This window comes from Desmodus rotundus, chromosome 7 (assembly GCF_022682495.2).
Source record: "Desmodus rotundus isolate HL8 chromosome 7, HLdesRot8A.1, whole genome shotgun sequence".
Classification (NCBI taxonomy): domain Eukaryota; kingdom Metazoa; phylum Chordata; class Mammalia; order Chiroptera; family Phyllostomidae; genus Desmodus; species Desmodus rotundus.
In genome coordinates, this window is record NC_071393.1 from 136,073,373 (window position 1) to 136,094,966 (window position 21,594).

At 53.6% G+C, this 21,594-nt stretch overlaps 1 protein-coding gene across 5 annotated transcripts in view; it reads right to left on the reverse strand.

Annotated features, from left to right (window-relative positions):
* CDC42BPB (CDC42 binding protein kinase beta) overlaps positions 1-21,537 on the reverse strand; it is a 79,570-nt gene extending 58,033 nt beyond the window's left edge. For 2 of the 5 annotated variants that reach the window (XM_053927583.2, XM_053927584.2), the window contains exon 1: positions 21,027-21,536. In XM_053927583.2, coding sequence (XP_053783558.1) covers positions 21,027-21,201 — 175 coding nt within the window. In that variant the 5' untranslated portion in view covers positions 21,202-21,536. Of the gene's footprint in view, positions 1-21,026 lie in introns of all 5 variants that reach the window. The other 3 variants (XR_008427233.2, XM_053927585.2, XM_053927582.2) reach the window with 3 other exon arrangements.
* Between the last annotated feature and the right edge of the window lie 57 nt (positions 21,538-21,594).

Below are 21,594 nucleotides of genomic sequence, written 5' to 3' on the forward strand. Positions count from 1 at the left end.
CAGCGCACCTGCTCCCGAAACCAGCACAGGGGCTGAGAGGCCGCAACGGCAGCCATGAGTCCACAGGAAGACACGGTTCCTGCAGTGGCTCCATCCCTGCTTTGTAAGGAAACCACAGCAGCTCCAGGACCCCAAGGCGGAGGCCCCGTCTAAGGGCTGTGTCTTTTCAGGGCACTGGGGGCAGGTTTCTGGGGACCGGCCAGGTGCGCAGTCCAACCCTTTGGCAGCCTCAGGTGATACCGCGAGGAAAAACAGGACACCGCCCCAGGCTAGAAAGCGCGTAGGCCTGTCAGGGGCCCCTGCAAGCAGTCCTCCCCTGTGAGGTCGTCTAAGCTACCTCCTTGCTCTGGGGACCACACCTGACAAGACAGACACAAGGAGAAAGCATGTTAGGCTTTGTTACCCCCTAACACACCCCATTCCAAAATGTAACTCAGAAACACCGCCCCAGTGCAGTGGCTGACGCGCCCTCCACGGGGCACAGGAAGGTCAGGCACGCTGCTTCTCCCTCCCAACTGGGACCACTGCCGCGTCTTGCTCCTTCCAACACTGTACATCCCAGAGCCTTTGAATCCTCTTTGAAGTTTTCCGTCAGACCCTAAGCCTTCCATGCTCTTCTTTACTCACCTACACAGCCTTCAAATGCATTGGTTGGGGAGGAACTTCACTTCCACGTCTGGCCCACAGCTGGCCACAGGCTGGAACCGACGTGCACCTTCTGCTGGGAACAGTGTCATCCGCGGGCACCCTTTGTGCTGCCCTGGTCCCTGCCCAGTCCTGCAGGGGGGTCCTGCTTTCTGATCCTACTCCAGCAAGACCGGAGATGGGCAGGCCTGCTGTCCAAACCCGACTTGATCCCCCTTCTTTGAGAAAGCCCCCATGAGGGGCCCCCCGCAAGGCTGCTCCCTGCCACTCAGGGTCCTCCTGGCGTAGCAGAGAGCAGGGACAGACACGCGGTATCGCCACGGACGAGCAAGGTAAGAACTGGGAAGAACTTACAGAAACAAGCTGTATGGATGGATGTCACCCCGATGAAGCTGTCAGAACAGAGAGAAGAAACTACCTGTGAGGGCACAAGGGTGGACACAGGACACTTTCTGGAGGAGGACGGGGAGGAGAGGTATGGAGGCTGAAGCCAGCAGGAGCTCAACCAGCCTGAGGCCCCGCTCCAGTGCTGGAGGGAAGGTCCCCAAGCAGGACGGCTCAGGAAGCAGCAGCACGGGGAAGGGAGCCCAGTGCCTGGAAGACTCGAGGTCGGGCCTGGGTGCAGTGTGAGGCGCGCGGTGTGAGACATGCGTGGGGGTGTGGGGAAGGTCAGGCTGTGGCCGCAGGCCAAGCCAACACCAACCCACTACAGCCCTCGACCTCCTCGCCCAGGGGCTCTGAACGGGGTGGCACCAGCCTGGACTGCCGTCCTGTGTACAAAGGCCGATGGAGGGGGAGGGGGGGCAGGGGCGGAGAGAGTGGGGGGTGGGAGGGACAAGTGGTGACAGAAGAAACGGGGCTATTTCCTCATCTGTAAGTACCCAGGAGGTGTTAGTTACAGGTTCTAAAAAGGTATCAGAACCCACAAAAAATTCATTAAGCATCTACTTTTCGACAAGAACTACGCTAGGCAGTAGGGATAGATTTGTCAACAAACAAAAATCCCTGCCCTGATGGAGCTTACATTTCAGGGGAGTTCACACTGAACTCCATTGAAGAAAAGGAGCAAGGCACATTCAGAACCAGTCGATTATACAGAAAATAATAAATCCTTTGGACAAAGACAGGTCGGGGACACTGGGGATGTGGTGGGGCAGGAGGACCGTCAGTCTACAGGGTGCTGGTGGCCTGGACAGAAGCCCTGGGGCGGTGAGAACGGTGAGGCTCCCACGGTGCAGTGAAGGCGGAGCCTACAGGGCTGCCTGCAGGTGGGGCGTGGGGGTGGCAGAGACCACCCACAGAGCATGCTGGCCCCGCCTGTTCCCTCCGGGGACGGGACGGGGACAGGGCTGACACTGAGGAGGCAGCCAGGTGAGTGCGTGCAGACTCCAGAGAAGAGCTGGGCTCAAGCTGTGGGTCTGGGTGCGGGCCACACAGCAGCCATCAGAACCACAGCCTGGACGCGACCCCCGGGAGCAGTGTGGCCGGAGGAGCCCGGGAGAAGGCAAGGCGCCAGCATGCCCGGGAGAGCACCCAGCTCCACCGCAGGCAGCCAGGAGGGGACAGAGGACTGACTCCTGGGTGTTGTTGCCCTGGGGGTACCACCGCGCCTGGACAAAAGCAGTTTTGAGGGGGAGGATTAGACAAAGTGAGGAGAGAAGAGAGGTGAGTGAGAACAGACAGGTTCTGCTGCTCACAAAGAACTCCTGGATTAAACATTTGAAATCATTTTCACCACATGTTTGTTTGTTTTTAAAACCACCCATCTTAGAATGGAGGTAAAATTAATCCACCCCAAACCTGCTCTCACACCAGAAGGATGAACCAGCCCACCAGGGGCAGGGACAGGTGTGTTACTGACCTCACAGGCTGCAACAGAAAGGTCACTTTCACTGACTTAGACACTACCAATAAACGGTAACTGTAAGGTTACAAAATAAACGCCCCGCGCTTCGACGAACAGCCCACAGAACACAGCCGTTTCCTGAAAACGCAGGTCGCCGGCTCCCCTGCATGTGGCTGCGCCGGGCACTCCGCCGTCCCCCTGGGACAGCTACTCACCTGCTTCAGGCCCCTGCCACGGTGACCCGCTGGCTCTTCAGGGCCATTTGGAGGGGGAGGCGGGGGAGAAATCTATGATTTTACTCGTTTTTCTTCAGTTTTTCCTAATCTTTCTCTACTGAATTTGGAGTAAAAACTTCAATTTTGGTAGAGAAGATACACTTATAAACAAACACTGCTGCGCTGAGTCAGCCACCGGGGCCACACACGTGAGTGGACCACGCACAGACTTCCCGGCACACCAAACCAAGGCAGTGAAGACCGATCACGATGACCAAGTGCGGCCTCCTAAGTTCAGCAACGCAGCGTCACAGCCACTCTAGGGATGGTTCTCCGCGTCTCAGCCAGCCATCTCAGAGCCTTGGTGACCGACCAACTTCACCCGCAGCACTCTGCTCAGCTCCACTGAAGACAGAGCCACAGGTGACGCCCACATGAGCAGCACTGAGCGTGGGGCGCCCCGGCCCACCACCAGCCAGAGGACACGGGAAGTGAACTCCGTGGCGGGGCTGCAGCAGGATGAGACATCAAGGAAGAAACCGCCCCCTGCCCCTGCACAAAGCCAGGGCCGTCCAGCAAAGACGAGATGCTCTCCACACTCACAGCTGGGCTGTGGCCAGCCGGGCAGGAAGGACGGGAGCAACAAGCAAGGGACCGTTGACATCCCTTCCTCTCAGGATGCCCCCCCCCCCCCCCCCCCCCGTCTCGTCTGTGTGAGACTGATGGACAAGAAGGAGCTCCAGTAGGAGTAAGTCCTGACTCACTCTTCCCGCTTCCCTGACTCTGCATCGGGGCCCAGCCAGCACACTTCAGGAAGAAACTAACCCCAGGCCACGCCAAAGGACCCCGGTAAAGTGGCGTCTACAAGGGAAGCCACACTTCAGCAAGGGGTGGGGTGTGAAACGAGGAAGGAAATGCAAAGCATCAGCAAATCAGCACATTCAAGGGAAGGCAACGTAACTCCAGGAATCAGTAGTTTGGGGGGATTTTTATATTTTTTAAGATTTTACTTCTTTATTTTTAAAGAAAGAGGAAGGGAGGGAGAAAGAGAGGGAGAGAAACATCGATGTGAGAGGGAAATTAATCAGCTGCCTCTTCTACGTGCCGGACCGAGGACAGAACTCGAAACCCAGGCATGTGTCCTGACCGGGAATCGAACTGGTAACCTTTCGCTTTGTGGGATGACGCCCCACCCACTGAGTCACACTGGTCAGAGCACTAATTTGGGGGAATTTTTAGCAACCAAATAACATCCACCCACTTTCTGTCACAATTAGTTCCAGTGTGTGACGAGGTCCCACGTAGGAGACATGAGAAGGTAGATCTGGACTTGAGACAGCAGGCCCCTGCGTGGTTAGAGCGCTGACGAAATGCTGGGGGGCCCTAACTCTCGAGTATCAGTTAGCGTGTGGTAAACTGGTCTTGTTACATGTCGTTTTGCTTAAAGTCACAGAACCCATCGACACTGTTCAGTTAGGACTTACTGTACTTTAAATTTCTTTCCCTCTCTTCCACCCCCATCGCTACTTTCTGAACCCCCACCCGTGTGTGGGGGACATCACAGAACAATCTCTAAAACCTGCCGGAGAGACACTATTGTCTGCTTTTGATAAATAAGCAAACTGAGAAAACACAAAGCTCAAGTCCACATAAGCGCTTGGTAGTTTTATCCCCTTGTTATTCACCTTTATTTCCCATACGTGGGACTCCTCGTATTTCTTATGGTATTAAAATTTTCAATTTTACACTTGAAACTTACATAATTTTATTAACCAATGTCATCCCATTAAATTCAGTAACTTTCCTTCAATTTCAGTTTTAAAAACAGAGGGAAAATTAGCTTCACTCATTTTTCTTGTTGTTCTTGACCCAGTCAATGAGCGGACAGAATGTTACCAGCTTTGTGGTGCTTCCTTTCTGCGCAGCACAACAGCAGTTCCTTCTAACTTCCTCCCGATGAGCACGGCCGCGGCACGGACCCTACTCGGCGGCCAGCAGAGCCCGAACCGTTTTGGTGACACGTGAGCTGTATCACTCAAGTTCTTTGAAAACTGGTAATCAAAGTAAACAATTTTCCACTCTCTTCTAAACAGAATACTTACCACGCATCTGCCCCTCTTTGTGTTTGCAGCAATTAAGCTAACACATACATGCAATGACCCTGTCATTCCTATCAAGAAGATCCAAGAACGGGCAGAGGAGCTTTATTCATAACCGTCCAAAACTGATTTCGCCCCTGGCTGGTGTGGCTCGGTGGATTGAGCGCCAGCCTGCAAACCAAAAGGTAGACGGTTCGATTCCCAGTCAGGGCACATGCCTGGGTTTCAGGCCAGGTCCCCAGTAGGGGGTGCTCAAGAGGCAACCACACATTGATGTTCCCCTCTCTCCCTTTATTCTCCCTCTTTAAAAATAAATAAATAAAGTATTTTAAAAACAAAATAAAAAACAATTACAGCCAGGTGTGGCTCAGTGGGTTGGGATCGTCCTGCAAAGCCAAAGGTCGCCAGTCTGATCTCCAGTCAGGGCACCTGCCTGAGTTGCAGGTCAGGCCCCCGGTTGGACAAATGTGAGAGGCAACCTAGGGAAACACACATCAATGTTACTCTCCCTCTTTCTCCCTCACATCCTCCTCTCTGAAAGTAAATAAAATCTTACAAACAAACGAACAATTACAACCCACACTGTTCACTAACGGGAGGACAGACCACCAGCAGGGTTCGTGTGACGGGAACCACCCAGCAGCAAGAACAGACTCCTGCTTCCCGCGTCATCGAGGCCTCCTGAGAGTCCAAAGTGCTACGCTAAAGAAGCCAGACACAGAACACAGCGCGACTTCCCCGTTCGAAGTGCACACACACACACCACCCCAAACAATGCAGCGGGGCAGTGCTGGGGCACCTGGACCTCCGCCTGCAAAAGAACTAATACGGGCCCTACTCACACAACATTCAAAATTTACTCAGAATGAATCAAAGACACAAAAGAGCTAAAACAGTAAAACTCTGAAGAAAATGCAGGTATAATAAATATCTGCGACCTTGGGTTAGGTAAGGGACTCTTAAATATGAAACCAAACACAACATTTAAAAATTTTAGCTCATCAAAACTAAAGATGTTTGTGCTTCACAAGACACCACTAAGAAAGTGAAGGGACAAGCCACAGCACAAAGAAAAAGTGTCCTAATTCTCATATCTGATAGGGGACTGGTATCCAAAATATATAAAAAACTGACAATTCACGAACGAAAAGACAACCCAATGAAAAAATGGGCAAACAATCTGAATAGGCGTTTCTCCAAAGATGATGGACAAGAAGCTTGTGAACACGCAAAAAGCTGGTCAACATCATTAGCCACCCAGGACACGCAAAACAAAACCACAGTGAGATGCCACTTCACACCCAGCAGGACGGCCACAACAGACAAGACGAGCAGCACGTGCTGGCAGGGAGCTGGAACACGGACCCCTCGCCCCTCGCGGCGGGCGAGCAAATGACGGAGGCGGTTTCTCCCAACGCTAAGCACCGAGTTACAGTGCGACTCAGCAGCCCCACTCCCAGGAGCGCACCCAGCAGAAATGGAAACTGCACGAACACTTACAGCAGCCTTACCCACAGCAGCCGATGTCCGTCCACGGATGAGCGGGTCAACAAAACGTGGTCTGTGCACTCAGCGGGGTGTCGTTAAGCCACAGGAAGAACATACTACACGCTACCAGCACGGATCTCACAAACAGTACGCCAAGGGAGAGAGCCAGTCACAGAAGACCATGTGTTTTATGATCCCACGCACATGACATGCAAACCCATGGATACAGAAAGCGGGGGCTGGGGTGCAGGGGCTGGGCATGGAGTTTCTCTTAGCGGTGGTAAGACGCTCTGGAATTAGACAGGAGTGATGTTTGCACAACTCTGAATATACTAAAAATAAGCCCTGGCTGCTGTGGCTCAGGGCACTGAGTGCTGGCCTGAGAACCAAAGACTCTCGGTTCAATTCCCGGTCAGGGCACATGCCTGGGTTTCCAGCCAGGTCCCCAGCTGGGGTGCGTGAGAGGCAACTGATCAATGTATCTCTCTCACATTGATGTTTCCCTCTCTCTCTTTCTCCCTCCTTTCCCTTTTCTCTAAAATAAATAAATAAAATCTTTTAAAATAAATAAAAGTAACTGACAGGCACGACTGACCTGTGGTAGGTGTCACAACCACGCCTGCTGCTCAAGGAAAGGGTCACACACAGGGAGGGAAGAGGGGCCACCACAGAGCCCGCCCAGCTGGGGACTCACCCATGAGTTCATCTCGAGGGCACTAAGGGCGCCCTAGCGGAATCACTGGGACGAAGCAGCGAGCACTCTGGCTGGGAGCAGGCGCTCGGGCCAGGCCCAGCCATCCTGCTCGCTGCCGAGCATCTGACCGAGCCCCAGTTCCCCCATGAGTTAGGGACAGCCTGAGGCCTGGGGGTCACGGGGAGGGTCCAGTGGGGCAGAGGATGGACGCACGAGCTCAGTGCACACTGAGTCAGCATGCAGAGCCACCAGGACCGTGCTGTGGTCACATGCTCGCTGCAGGAGGACTCTCTGTGCCCCCCACCCAGGAACAGTGGCCCAGGACACACTGCAGGGCAGACGCCACTGGGGTCAGCCCAGCGCAGATGCAGCAAGGACGGCAGCCAGCCCCTCCACCCACACCTGCCCACACACCTCCAGCGCCCCGCCCACTCGCAGCTCCCGTCCTTCCACTTCTCTCCTCACTCCCTCCACGGCATGGGGAGGGGAAGGGCATTCGGCGGGGCCACCCTGGGCTGAAAGCTCAACGCCCAGGCCTGCCCTGCAGGCATGCAGACACTGGCCAGTGTGAGGAGAACAACTCCCACCACCCGCCCGCACGCCCACACGGCTTTTAGTCCCCTGCCCCTCCTCATATTCCGAGCCCACGACCGGTCACAGAGCACTCACACCTGAACGCCAGGACTGGGACTCTCGTTCAACGGGGCTCTTACTTATTTCTAAACACACTGACCTTGAAAACACCTCAAAAATTTATGCCAGGATCTACAAAAAAAACCTAGCGTACACCCTGAGGCCAGCAGAACCCTAGTTGAAAGCTACTAAACCTTCTGAACATAAACCGTTTTCATCGAAGTTCGTAACAACCTCCCGGAGCCAAAGACGGAATGACCCAGACCCAACTGTTCACGAGACTTTGTGTGGCACCCCCTCTTACCCAAAGCTCACGGGGGCTTCTACTGTACGTGGTGACGAGCTCTGCACAGGGAGTATGATGTATCCAGAAGAAAGAAACTGTTTCTACCCAAATTATATGAATCTTCTAGAACTTGATCCTATGCCAGACACCTGAGGCTAAAAGAAACGCCAGCCTGCAGCCCCCACGGCCAGACAGGAGGGGGAGAGTGACAAGCTCTCCCCACGGCAACAGCGACCCCATCAGCAGTTCCAGGCCTCGACCCTGGGCAAGGCTACGGCCTCTGAACCAGAGACAGGGATCACTCCAGGGACAGGGATCACTCCAGCTGTCCCCAGAGACACACCCACACCCCTCCCAGACCCCAGACGGAGGGCAGCAGCACCTGGGACCAGCAGGGGCCCCTGCCGTCGCACCTCTGGGTACCCAAGGCCCACATTTAAGGCCCTCGGCCGCCACCGTGGCCAAGGCAGAAGCAGTGCTTTATCAAATGCTTATGAGTGTAAAGAATCTAGTTTTGGTTTTGGTTTTTGTAAGAGGCTTATAAAGTTGTTTGAGGAACAGAAACAGTTTCGATGTGGTAAAGGGCTTCACGCCTTTTAAATGCTACTCATTTGCCCATCAACAATTAAACGTGCAGACTGGACCCCACACTGTCTGCGCTGAACGGCATGTCTCGTCATCCACATGAGCCGGCCCATGCACTTGGAAGGGACTGTTCTCCGAAATAAAAAGACAGACCTTCTGTGCTCGACAATTTGTCAGTGATATAAAAACGTCAGCCTCGAGGAAATAGACACGGAAGAAAATAACGCAGACACAAAGAAGAAGAAGAAGGGGGGCGGGTCTTCCTGGATCTTGCGTCTTTGGTGTGCACAGTGATTAAGTAATAAAGAGGGGGGAGCTGACTTCAAGCAGGACTTGGTCACTCGGGTTTCATGTGCTCTTCCCACCAGATGGCCAGAGAGGAGACCCAGTGACCAAGGTGAAGGACAGAGCTCTCCGCAAATCAACCCAACTTCATCGACAGGCTGGCTAACGTTTAACACTTCAGAACAGGGCACCCGGCTTTGTGAGGTCCGCATCTGCGTGCCCATGCGCAGTCACAGCTGCCTTCTCCTCGGCCCAGTCCTTCAGTAAAAGTGACAGACTCATCACCAGTATTATCCTTGGCAAAAGCCGCCCTTTCCGAGACTGTCTCTACAGCACCCACACCTAGTTCCTCACCTGGGTGTGCTCAGCAGGGAGCTGCCTCACCCTCCGGCCCCTGCCCAGGTGGCCCTTGAGGAGCTGGGTGGGAGGCGAGGTGAGAGCTGGCCGCATGGAGGACCAACATCGCCCCGACGCGGACAAGCATGCCCTCCTTTTTCTTATGTGCAACTGGAAACCAAAAAGCACAGGACCCGTTTCAGAGTCCTCACTAACATCAGTCCCGGAGCAACTCCAGTGGACAACCAGAGGGGTCACAGACAGACCCACCTCCCGGTGTGTGTGTCCCCTCCGAGCCCCCAGCTTGCTGGTTGTGCAGGTACAGCAGCGCTCTGGGGGTGACTGGCCACACAAGGACTGGTGAGTGACAGGCCTTGCCCTTCTCTTGGCCCCTCTGCTGCTGCGCGCCGTCTGAGGTCCCCTGTAGGTCCCCACTCCCCCCAGCGCAGACAAGTTCGCAGCCTCATCCACTCAACACACAGCCGCCCCAGCCTGGGAAGAGAGCAGGAAAGCAATTTCCCCATCAGAACACGTCTCTCAGGCCCACATGCACGGCAGTGGAAGCCACTGGCCGGTGAGGCCGCAGCCCTCCAGGCGACCCCGAGCACGTGCTGGGGGTGCTGGGGGCGGAGGAGGCCCAGCAGGCAATCAGTCTGACCTGAACCCCCAACCCCCACCCCAAAGCCTTGTCCACTGCCACCTCCCCAGCGTGCGCCTGCCGTCACCCCCCTCTGAGCTTGTCCAGCCCTCCACAACTCCAGGGGATGCTCTCAGAGCAGGAGACCGAGCGCCTGGCCCAGGTGTAAACACGTGAACACCCGCAGCAGAAGGCCCAGGCTGGAGGAGGCGGCTTCCCAAAGGCTCGTGGTGTAAAGGAAGACGTACGAGGGTGACTGGGAAGGCCAACCTGGGCACAGAGAGCAGCTGCCAGGCTGCCGGGGTGTGCCTTTGAGACTGACTGGTGGGTGGGGGTCTGGTGAGGGACGTCAACGTGACTGGCCCGGAATCATTCACAGCAGACATGACTGGTGAGCAGGGGTCTGCAGTGAACTGAGGGGGTGGTTCCCACAAAAGTATCCTGGGCCAACAGGATAGGAATGATTTGTCAAGAGCCAAATTTGTCCAGTTGGGAGAACACAAGAAATAAGGTAAGATGGTGGGAGCAGAACAGGACAATGGCCTGCTTCCTTCCACAAATGGACTGCTGGGGGGGGGGGGGCGGGACAGGAGCCTGGGGGTAAGCGACTGAGGCACGTGTCCAGATGCCGCAGGCAGACTTTGTTTTGGCCCCCAAAGGGCAAACCCATGGCAAACAACAACAAAGAGGAAATCTACTCTGTACTGAGGAGTTACTGTTACTGCTTCCGAGGTCATAACGTTGTTTCAGCTAAGGGTTCAAAGAAAGCCCTGATTTTCTTGCGGGATATGTGGAAACACCTACCAATGAGATGACGGACGTCTAGGAGGTCCCCCAAAACACCCCTCCTCGGAGAAAGGAGGACCGAACAAGGATGGACGACTGCTGCAGCAGGAGGCTGAGACGGGGCCTGTCCCTCCTCTCCCTGCTTCCCGTGTGTCTGAAATGCCCTGCGGTAGTGTAGGAGGGGGCGTCGCCGGTTGTTGTCAGTTGTAGTAACACTGATTACAAAAGTAAAGAATGTCAACCTATGGAAAACTTAGGCCACTCCAAAAGAGGACAGTGACACTCTCACACCTGGGTCACCAACTACCTCATGACACCGGGCCGAGACGTTTGGAAACTGAGTTTCCTTGCACAAACACTCCAACCAGGGAGGCCGACTCCCAGTCGCTAGGAGTGTACGACCCAGACCGCACAGTAGCTCTCCTCCCTGGAAGCGCATCTGGGCATGAAAACCGGCTCTGCAGCCCAGGGCGTCTGCTGTGAGTCCGCTGGGCACACTGCTGGCATCCCTTCTGGGCCATAAAGCAGTTTTATGAGCGGGCACTGTGCTTGTGCACACCCCGCAGGGCCGCCGTGCCGCGTGATTTCAGCCTTCAGCGTACAGGCGCCCGCCCTGAACCCATCAGAAACACCGCTCTGGCAGCACTGCCGGCCCCACCTGTGAAGGTGTGCCGCCCTCGCTCCCTGCTCACTGTCTCCCTACGGAGCCCCTTTCACTGCGGGGCTGGAGAACACTTCCAGGAAAGTGAAAAACAAGTTGCATTTCCCTGCGCCAGACTTAATCTTTAAAAACACTTGAAGTTCATTTTCTGGAGAATATTTTTCTCAGATAATAAATGTAATATTTTAAGTAACATTAAACTTGCAATACCATCAACAAGAATTATGTGGTAGGGAAGAAAAACCTTCAGAAAGGGGATATGGGTGGAGCTGCGAAATGGGTGATAATTGAGAATGGCATGGATTTTTTAAGATTTTTTCTTAATATTAAGTGAAGTTTTATTTATATTACAAACCAACTGTTATGAAAATATTACTGAAAAGAAAAACTATAAAATGTGATCAATTGAGAACCTAGCAGTCAAATTTGCCACTCAAAATATTACTGCTCAAAAGGGACAATGGGTAATTCTACATTCCTCTCAGGCAAGTTTTCTAAATAATCCATGGCAAAATGGACAATCAAGACTTACCAACCTTTCAAGGAAAATCATTAGTAGGAAAAGTCCCAAGGTAAAAAAATGGACCCCAGAGGAAACAGATAAATCAGGAAAATGAAGACTAAAAAATTCTAATTAGCACCCTCAGACAGAGAAGAAATGGCAGGCACCCACCCCCACTACCAGCTACCTCATCTTTTTATTATTATTATTATTATTTGTATTTATTTTCAGAGAGAGGAGAAGGGAGGGAGAAACAGAGGGAAAGAGACATCACTCTTTGGTTGCCTCTCACGCGCCCCCTACTGGGGACCTGGCCCACAACCCAGGCATGTGCCCTGACTGGGAATCGAACTAGTGACCCTTTGGTTTCACAGCCTGTGCTCAATCCACTGAGCCACACCAGCCAGGGCTGAAAACTACAAACATTTTTGAACAAGTATTTAAGTCAGAGAAAGAAATGAAGCCAACGGAAAGGCAACCCTAGTGAAGACAGCCACACTCCCCACGCCGACTGCGGAGTGAGAGGGCGCAACCCTCCCAGCCCCCGCAGGCTCCTCTGCAGACGCTTGACAAGCTGACCGTGAAACTCACGTGGAAACTCAAGGAGCCCAGAGCAGCCAAAATCACCCTGAAAAAGCGCAGAGCTGGAGGGTTCAAAACCTGCAACACAGTGACAGAAATCAAGACCGTGGCACTGGCATGAGGACACAGACACCAGCAGGACAGGGCTGAGAGCCCAGAGACGGCCGCCTCTGCGCCTGTGGCCGACTGCTCTGACAAGGACGCCAAGACCAACCCACGGGGAAGGGGCAGGCTCTTCAACATGCGGCGCTGGACACTAGAGTACCCACGAGCAAAGGAGAGAATGTGACTCCCTTTCTCACCGGTAGAGATCTCTGTGACCTTGGATTTGGCAATGTAGTCTTAGATATGACAACAAAAGCTGCAAAAGAAAAGTCTAACTGGACTCCACCAAAATTAAAAATTTTTTTGCTTCAAATGAAACCATCAAGAAAGCAAAAGAACAGGAGAATATATTTGCAAATCATACATCTAATGAAGGACTTGTATCCAGAACATATGAAGAATTCTTAGAACTCAACAACAAAAAGACAACACAAAAGAATGAGCAAAGGAATTGAATAGGCATTTCTACAATGATATTCAAATGACCAATAAACGCAAGAAAAGATGCTCAACATCCTCAGCCTGTAAGGAGAAGCAAATCAGAGCCACAGCAGCATCTCCGTGCACGCACTGACCACAGTAAAAAGACAAGCAGTAACCAGTGTTGGTGAGGAGGTGGAGGACCTGGAGCCCTTACACCTGGGTGGGTGGGCATGTCAGCCGGTGCAGCAGCTACGGAAGCCACCGCGCAGGGCCTCGGAATGCTCACCGCGGGGGCTGAGCAGCCCCAGGCCTGGGCCCGAGGAAAACGAGAACGTTCGCCGCAGCATTAGTCTGACGGCCGAAACGCGGGAACAACCCCAACGTCCAGCAACGGACAAAGAGATGCACAGAATGTGGACCATCCACATCACAGAACATCACTCAGCAATGAAAGTAATGAAATGCAGACACGTCCTTGAAAACACTCCGTGCAGTGAAACAGCCCAGGCACGAAAGACCACAGGTTACACAGCCCATCACAGCAAGTGCCCAGAACATGCAAACGTGCAGTGAAAGTAGAGCAGGGGCTGCTGGCAGCTGGGGGTGGCAGTGAAGGGGACAGGGCTTCTCAGAGTGAGAGAAAAGGCCCCAGGGTTAGACAGGGGAGACGGGCCCACAGCTCTGCCCACTGAAGCCCCGAATTACACAGTTTAAACAGGCAACTCATGAACAAAGCCATGACCACGAGGTAGTAAGAGAGAGAAGTCACCTGGTAACTGACTGGAAATGGCAAAGAAAACTTTCCTTTCCACTAAACAAACAAACCTAGTTGTATGATTCGATTGACCTTACGCTCATATTGCTGATAGACAGCCGGTTTTTTGTTCAACAACCCTCTTAACATATTATTTCACAAGGGTTATCAAAACTTCATAAACACGAATCTTGCTTTTTGAAAAAACAATCAAATATTTGTAAAAGAAAACATATCCAGACTTGTCACTTTGGTTACACAAAACCGTAGCAATGCCTGATGTTTGGAGAAGCACGTCTCGTGCGAACAGTCTAGTATAAATGCCACCCTGAACACGGCGACTAACCAGTGAGACTGGAAACGGCGTTCCCAGGAACTTGCCACACCTGGGGCAGCCGCCCTCCCCGAGCAAGAACAAGTCCCCGCTTACTGGAAAGGTAGGTGGAAAGGTGGCTTGTTAGTTTACATAAAGACGTCCGACCTAACTTCAAACACTTAGTGTTAGAAAGCAAACCAACCCATTTGTGGCCGAGCTGCAAAACTATTTTTTAAGATTTGCTGCACACTCGTTAATTATGAAATCAACATCTTTCTCAACAGTGGAGAATCAACACAAATGCTATTTCAAGTTAAAAAAAAATGTATATGTTAAAACAACAAACTCAGCCCCTGATTTAAACTTTTTAAACCAATGAGAGAAATTAAATGATTTCAATTCAGTCCTTCTACCGGAAAGGGGGCAAAGCACAGCCTCAGAATGTAGTCCGGGGTAATGGGAGTCCGTTTACCTCCGCATTTCACTTCTGTCGTCTGTGTCTTTAGAAAATTAAGAGTGGCAAGGGAATTTCTTATTCTGCTCTGCATTTTAAACTAGGGAGTTCTTCCTGCACACCAAAAGCTTTGGGGTGAATCAGCTGCGTGTCACTTCGAGGAAGATAAAGTTCCTACACGCAGTCCCAAGTCACAAATACCCATGATGACAGACATCTCCACACTGTGTGCACCCGCAGCACACCGCGTCCCCTGCCGCCCTGGAGAGCCCCCCCTCCCCCCCGGAAGTACTGCGCAGACACCACTTGTCCGCTTTCTGAACGGCCGGCACGTTGCCCCCTTTCTCCCCTTCTCCCTCACTTCGGCGTGGTACAGTTCCTGGGGAAAAACTCACGCTCCCTCACTCCCTTTTCTTCCTTCTCCTTACAGGGGACATTTCTAACCAGTACGTGTCAGAACAGAAACAGCAGCACATCCAAATCAAAGCAACATAACTGCGCGCTGACTTCACGCAGAGGTGCAGGGTGGGGTGACTTCCAGGGAGGTGGGGTGTGCAGACCCCACCCCTGTGCCCTCCGGGCGGCCTCCAAACACAGCCCACACCTACTGAGCAGCAGCAGTGGAAAGCTGGCCATCTCTCCTCTGCTGAGTTCACCTTTCCACAGTGCCTGGCACATCCTTGAAAAATACTTGAGCGAATGTATGACAGATGACAGCTGACCGGAAATGTCAACACAATTTTGCACGGTGGGAAAATGGTGGGAAAAGCAAAGCTAGAAAACTCAAAGCTACCTGTGCGTGAGGTAGGGGTAAGAAGGCGGGGACTCTCTGCAGCACCAGGACCTCCGAGGGCCTGAGCAGTGATGGACAGGAACTGGGACTGGCTCCAAGCCTGCAGGAGGAGCTGCTATGGCCCCAGACACCCTCTGGCCGCCCACCTCCACCCTGCAGCCCCTCCCCCTCCCCTGCCCCACCTTCCCCAAAAGCTGGCAGCCTGGCGTGCACCGCACTACTCTCCACCACCCAGGCAGGAGAGAAACCCTTCTCTGGAGAAAGCGACAAGCCCAAGACAAAGAACTACTTTGGCAACTTCTGGTAGCAGCCCCCCAGGTTGGCAAGGGCCCCATCCTATTTCCAAAGGTGGGACGCAACACTTAAAGTCTGCCCGTGCAGTTTCCCTTCAGCCCACTCACAAGTATGGAAGACAGCCAATAATCACCAGGTGTCTGGTCAGAAGCTTCTGAAACCAAAGACAGAGACCAAAGTAGATAGCAGGAGCAAAAGGACCCAGAAGCAAGAGAGATAACATGGGAAACAAAGAAAACATCCACAAAACATACATGTGTGTGCACAAACCAGCGAAAAATCATAAGCAAGAAGAAATGCTGTTAAAATGCATTGTCTTCACAGAACCAAAGCAAAGAAATACCGGGAACAGATTCACTTAGAAATGAAACACATGATGGCAGAAACAAAAATTCAATGTAAGGACCAGAAGATAAAGTGGAGGACCTCTCCCAGAAAAATCAGAACAAAAGATAAACGGATGGAAAAAGTAGGGGAAAAGGAAACTAGCAAAACACTCCAGAAGGTCCAACGCCTGACTAACAGGAGACCGTGAAGGCTAGAATGGAGGGATCAGAGAAGGGCTTCATGGAACAGCGCGAGAAAGCATCTGGGACCGGAGGACCCACATGGAGCACTGGGGATGCAGAGAAGGGTCCAGAAGCTCCCAGAAAGCGAGCAAGCCACCACTCACGGGCTCCCAGGCGGCACAGGCTGCTGCCACCAGACATGGAGGGCAGACGGCACTGGTGCGGCGCTTTCACACTTCTGAGGAAAGCCCGGCTCTCGCCCAGAATTCACCCCCCAGGCAAACTGTCACTCTAGTGGGCAGGGGAGAGGCACTGCAGACCCTGCAAGACCTGCTCCACCCACAGGAGGAAGGCAGACTCCAGGAAGGGGGCCGGACAGGGGCTCCTCAGCCGCACGGAAAGCAGCAGGACCAGACACCGCAGGCTCTGCAGTGGGGAGGAGGCGGCGATCACCCAGGGGTCTGACTGTGCTGGGGGAGTTCCACGTAAAAACCAGACCAAGTTCACGGCCGCACATCGACATCCAAGCTAAAGGAGAGAAAGTAATTCCTGCCACTGAAAACCAATTCCTCGTCTTTCCCAAGACAGGGAGTTACCTATGTCCTACGTGGCTCGGCTCTTGGATACTCACCCAATGCGTTAACATGAACAACGACTATCACTTTAAACAGAAATCATTACACAAAACTACACGCATGATTTTCATGTGTGTTTCACAGATCTGTGACATTACACCTAAGGAAGTATTTTTTCCTCTCAATCCATTTCCATTTAGGGGGAAGGAGAATGGGTGGAGGTGGAAGAGGGTATAGGGGGATAAATGATAATGGAAAAAATACAATAAAAAATAATGTATTAAGAAAAGATAATTTTAACATACTGTGACACATTCTGGAACATTCTAAGAATCTAAAAATCAAACTTGAATTCGGGACAGGTACTAAACGGTGTTATGTTATGGGGATTAGGGTGATGTGAATACAGGATTTTTTTTTTAATTCTTTCAAAATTTCCTTCTATTTTATCCCCTTTTGATTAAAAGAAAGCTCAAAGATCCCTTCTTGGTTTCTTCCAGCAAGACCCCTACTTACTAGGGGTCTGAAAAGGCACTCTTTGCCCCTTAACCAACAACAGCACTCAGCAGTCTGGCCAGAGGTGACACTGTCTGAAACTGACAGCCCACGTGCTCACCCCCCCCCACCCCGGTCAGCAGAGGGGAGGGACTTCGGGCACCAAGGGCTGCAGCAGAAGGCGCGGCAAAGGGAAAGGCAGCTACCTGCCAACCCCCAGCAGGTGAGGTTCCACCTACGTGTACCTGTGCACTCCCGTCCTGAGGAGCAGCTCACCGCACGCACCCAGCTTTCCAGGTGGCGGGCACCGCGCTGCTCCGCAGCCACACAGCTTGCACGGGCTCCGTCTTCCTTCGGGCAGGTCTGCGATCCACAGACCTGCGTTCGCTTTGCAGTTCGACTGCCAGTGAGAGGTTTCAGGAGAGAAAGGGGAACCCCGCTTGGCAATGCTGGGCAGTTTCGATGGCCCCATCTCAGGCCACGTGCTCCCTATCTGTGCACTTCAAATAGCCATTAATAAAGTCTAAATTACCTTACCCTCATTTTATCATGCAATCCCAGTATTTCCCTACAATTTAGATCTTATTACTCAAAAGAACTGTTTCTCAAATCTGTTATTTCAAAAGAAGTGTTCCAAAGCCCTGACCAGTGTGGCTCAGGTGGCTGGGCATCATCCCAGGAACAGAAAGGTCACCGGTTCGATTCCTGGTCAGGACACAGGCCTGGGTTGTGGGCTCCACCCCACTGGGGGCGCGGGTCAATGGATCGCCGTTTCCCTTCCTCTCTTTCTCCTCCCTTCCCCTCTCTCTAAAAATAAGTAAAACCTTTTTTTAAGTGCCCCATGTTATGCAAACATCCTAGCTGGAAAAACCATTAAGATTAAAACATATCTTGAGAAGTTTAGCACAATCTGTGAAGCCTAAACTCACTCCCTCGGCAGCGTCACCCACTCACACCCAGTGCTGAGCCGCCCACACTGACAGGTCCAGGAACTCACGTGGAGGGAGGACTCTGACCAGGTGCTGTCGCAGTCGTAGCAGGAAAGATCACAGAGGAAACTCGTCCTTACAGAGGAAGTACGTCTGAGTGAGAGGAGAAGCCCCGGACTGGGAATCCGCAACCCCACGCCCAGGCGGGCCTCCCCCTAGCCCCCCAACCGTGCTGCAGACCACGTGCACCAGAGCAGAGGGCCGCTGCGGTCCACCCAGGGCCAAATGGCCGCCCCGTCCGAACGGCGCACTGGCCGAGACGTTGAAGCCGTGTTCCGTATCTAACGCCTGAAAAAAGCACGTTCATGTAACAGAGACGAAAGAACAAGTTCTCCTCGTGTGGGCGTCCACATTGTTCACTTGCTGCAATTTCAGTGTTCCGTGTGCTCTGCTTCAAACAGTATCAAATGTGCATTAAAAAATAGCTTGAAGAAATACACGTATAAGCAGAGTATTTCTAACTTTTAATTAAGGTCTGCGGTCTAATAGAGGAAACTAATCAAAGTATTATAAACACAATGAAGGGAAAATTAAAGACAAAAACCTACAAGGAAGCTGGGTTGACTCTGGCCCAATGCAACCATTGTGGAAATAAGAGAACAAGGGCCAGAAACAGTCTTCGTTCAAAACGTAAAAAAATTATTACCTAGTCATTCCAGACTTCCCCAAAGACTTCCCAGGAAGTCTCAAATCTGAGCTGAATAGGCTATTGTTTTAATTAAGTTTCAAGAATTCCACATAACTGTCATTAGACAACTAGCAAGCCCCTGAAGGCAGGGAGGGATGCGCGACAGGACCTGACACCTCCAAGGCTTCAAGCGCCATACCAAGTGCGACCCTGAATGCCACCCGCCCACAGAGGCCCACCTGCGTGTGTCTTGAGCAGCAGTCATCGGGGCCCCTCACGACGCCCCACAAACAGTTCTGCTGGACAGACCAGTGCACACCTCCCCATCAGTCTCCAGGCACTCCAGGCAGTCGGAGAACGCCGTGGCTGATGCACTGCCCCCACGCGGAGCCGCGGACACCTGGGGGCTCCACCCGAAGTTTAAGACCAGTCCTCATCTCTGTGGCTTAAAAGTTCCCACTTCTGTGCAAATTAAGATTTTAGGACAGCCCTGGCTGGTGTGGCTCAGTGGATTGAGCACTGACCTGTGAACCCGAGGGTCGCCCGTGCCATTCTCAGTCAGGGCACAGGCCTGGGTTGTGGGCTGGGTCCCCAGTAGGGGGCGTGTGAGAGACAACCACACACTGATGTTTTTCTCCCTTTCTATCTCCCTCCCGTCCCCTCTCTGAAAATAAATAAATAAAATCTGTTAAAAAAAGAAAAGATTTTAGGATAATGTAATGCAGTTATTTCTGCAATTCCCAGAGAGCCAGAATACAATTTTGAGAACACTTCTATCTCAACGGCACGCAGCTCCAGTTTAGATTTGGAAAGGTCAAACCTCCTAAGAATAAGACCTCCACACATGCTGGAGCCCACCCGTCCACAGAGTGGCTGAGGGGCTGCCCCAGCCTCCGGACCAAGCCCTGTCCAGCTCGGCAGGGCTCCCAGGCCAAAGGCCAGCGGGCCCACAGCTTACCCACAAGGCCTTCCCTCTGCTTCCTCCTTCCAGTCCGCCTCCACTCGCAGTCCAGGACAGAGGTGAGCCTGACTGCAGACCTCTGCGTTCCGAGATCAAACACTCGGGAAGGAACAGCAAGTACAACCCCCAATAGGCTCAGAGTAACAGGCACCAAAGACCTCACTTTCACACCGACTGTGAGGCCAGCAAATTATTCACCCGGAAATCAGGTCACTGACGAAAGACCCCAGGGCCAGGAAGCGAATGCACCCGAGAACCGTGGTCCCCACTGCAGGGAAGCCGCAGGCGCCCTCACAGGCATCATGGCAACACTTCGGAGCAAAGCCCAGAAGCCCTCTCCAGAATACGACCACTTAAATTTTAATCTGGAAACAAAATTCCAATTCCAGTGACCACTTCCACCTCGCAGGAGGCCTTGTGCAGAACACACTGGTTTGTTTCCTCAGGTAAATGTCAGCTCTATCCGCCCAAAGGGTAGAAGTGACTGGTTCCCAGGCAGTCCCAACCCAAAGGCACAAACGTCCCAGGCACAGGATTTTCATAGGTGTGGCCTGAGCGCCAGCAGCACCAGTCTCGCCAGCTTCAGGTGAGTGAGGGCCCTGACAGGGTGCCCACGTCGGGGGCAGGTGGGGCCAAAGGCTTTCACTCTACCCTGCCTTCCGGGTTCTAATGGTCATTACATGGCTTAATCAAACCTGTGCCCTAATCAAGCATAACAGGTTAGTTGATCAACAATTACAGCATTTTAGACCCTTGAACAGAGATGGCATGCAAAGATCGGATGGATAAAGTTTTTAAACGACTTCCACGTACAGACAATTCCAACTACCCCCCAAATATCACAAGGCTCTAGCGCGATCACAAAGAAAAAATCGATTTGCTCTGGTACGGTGTAGTCAGAATAGGGCTTTTAACCTTAAAACTCCTTGGGCGGTGCTACAGTGGTGGGGACGTAGACTGGCTGTCACCTAGGAGACGCACCCAGGCTGGGGGGCCCACCCGCCACGCGCGAGGCTGCTGGGAAAGCGCAGCGGCTGCCCCCGCAAGCCAGCGGAGCGTGTGCGGGGCGGCCCTGGACGCTGATTCCGGACCCCAAGCGGGGAGCGGGGGGCGGGGGCGGATATCCCAGGCAAGGCTGCAGGAAATGATATCCAGACTCGAAGGGTGGGTCTAGGAAGCAGCAGGGGCGATGGCCTGGGGGTGGGGGGTGGGTGACGAAGGATGTGGCTCCTAGGAGCAGGATGAGGGGGCGGAACGGCCGAACGTGGAGGTGCGAAGGCCGAAAAGCCCAGGGAGGGACCGAGAGCCGCGAAGGGATCGCAGCGGCCAGAGAAGGACCGGGCAGCGGGTAGAAGGAAGCGAGAGGACGGCACGGAAGAGGAGGCAGGGTGGGGAGGAAGCCGGGCCGGCCGGGGCTGGGGGACTGAGGGTCAGGCGCGCGTACACTTACCCCACTCGAGGAACTCGGCCACGTACTTGTCGCGGCGCAGGGCCGAGTGGCTGCACTCGGTGTACAAGCAAATGAGCACGTCGAGCAGCGTCTCTACGCTCAGTGCGCTCTCGTTGCGCCAGGGCCCGTCCAGGAGCAGCTGCTCCAGCTTCTTGAGCCGCACCTTGGCCGACATGGTGCCGCAAGGCCCGCTCCCCACGCGCCCGCCTCTCACCGTCCGCTCGGTCAGTCCGTCAGGGCGAGCCCTCGGGGACCCGGCGGCCGCGAGCCCTGGCAGCACCTCGTCGCCGCTCCGTCCGCGTCGTCGCGCCCCGGCCTAGGCCGACATCTTGAGCTCGGTCCCGGCGGCGTAGCGTCTGGGGCGCCGGGCCCCGCGGGTCCATGGACCGGTCTCCTCCCCTCGGTGCCGCCGCCCTCCACGCCCGACGCGGCCGGCCCCGCCTGCTCCCCTCAGCCCCGCCCGCGGCCGCGCCCTCCCCGCCGCCACCGCCCTGGACAGACCCGGACCCGAGCGCTGCGCAAGCCCGACCGGCGCCCCAGCTCCGACCCCAGTCCCGACCCGGCGGCC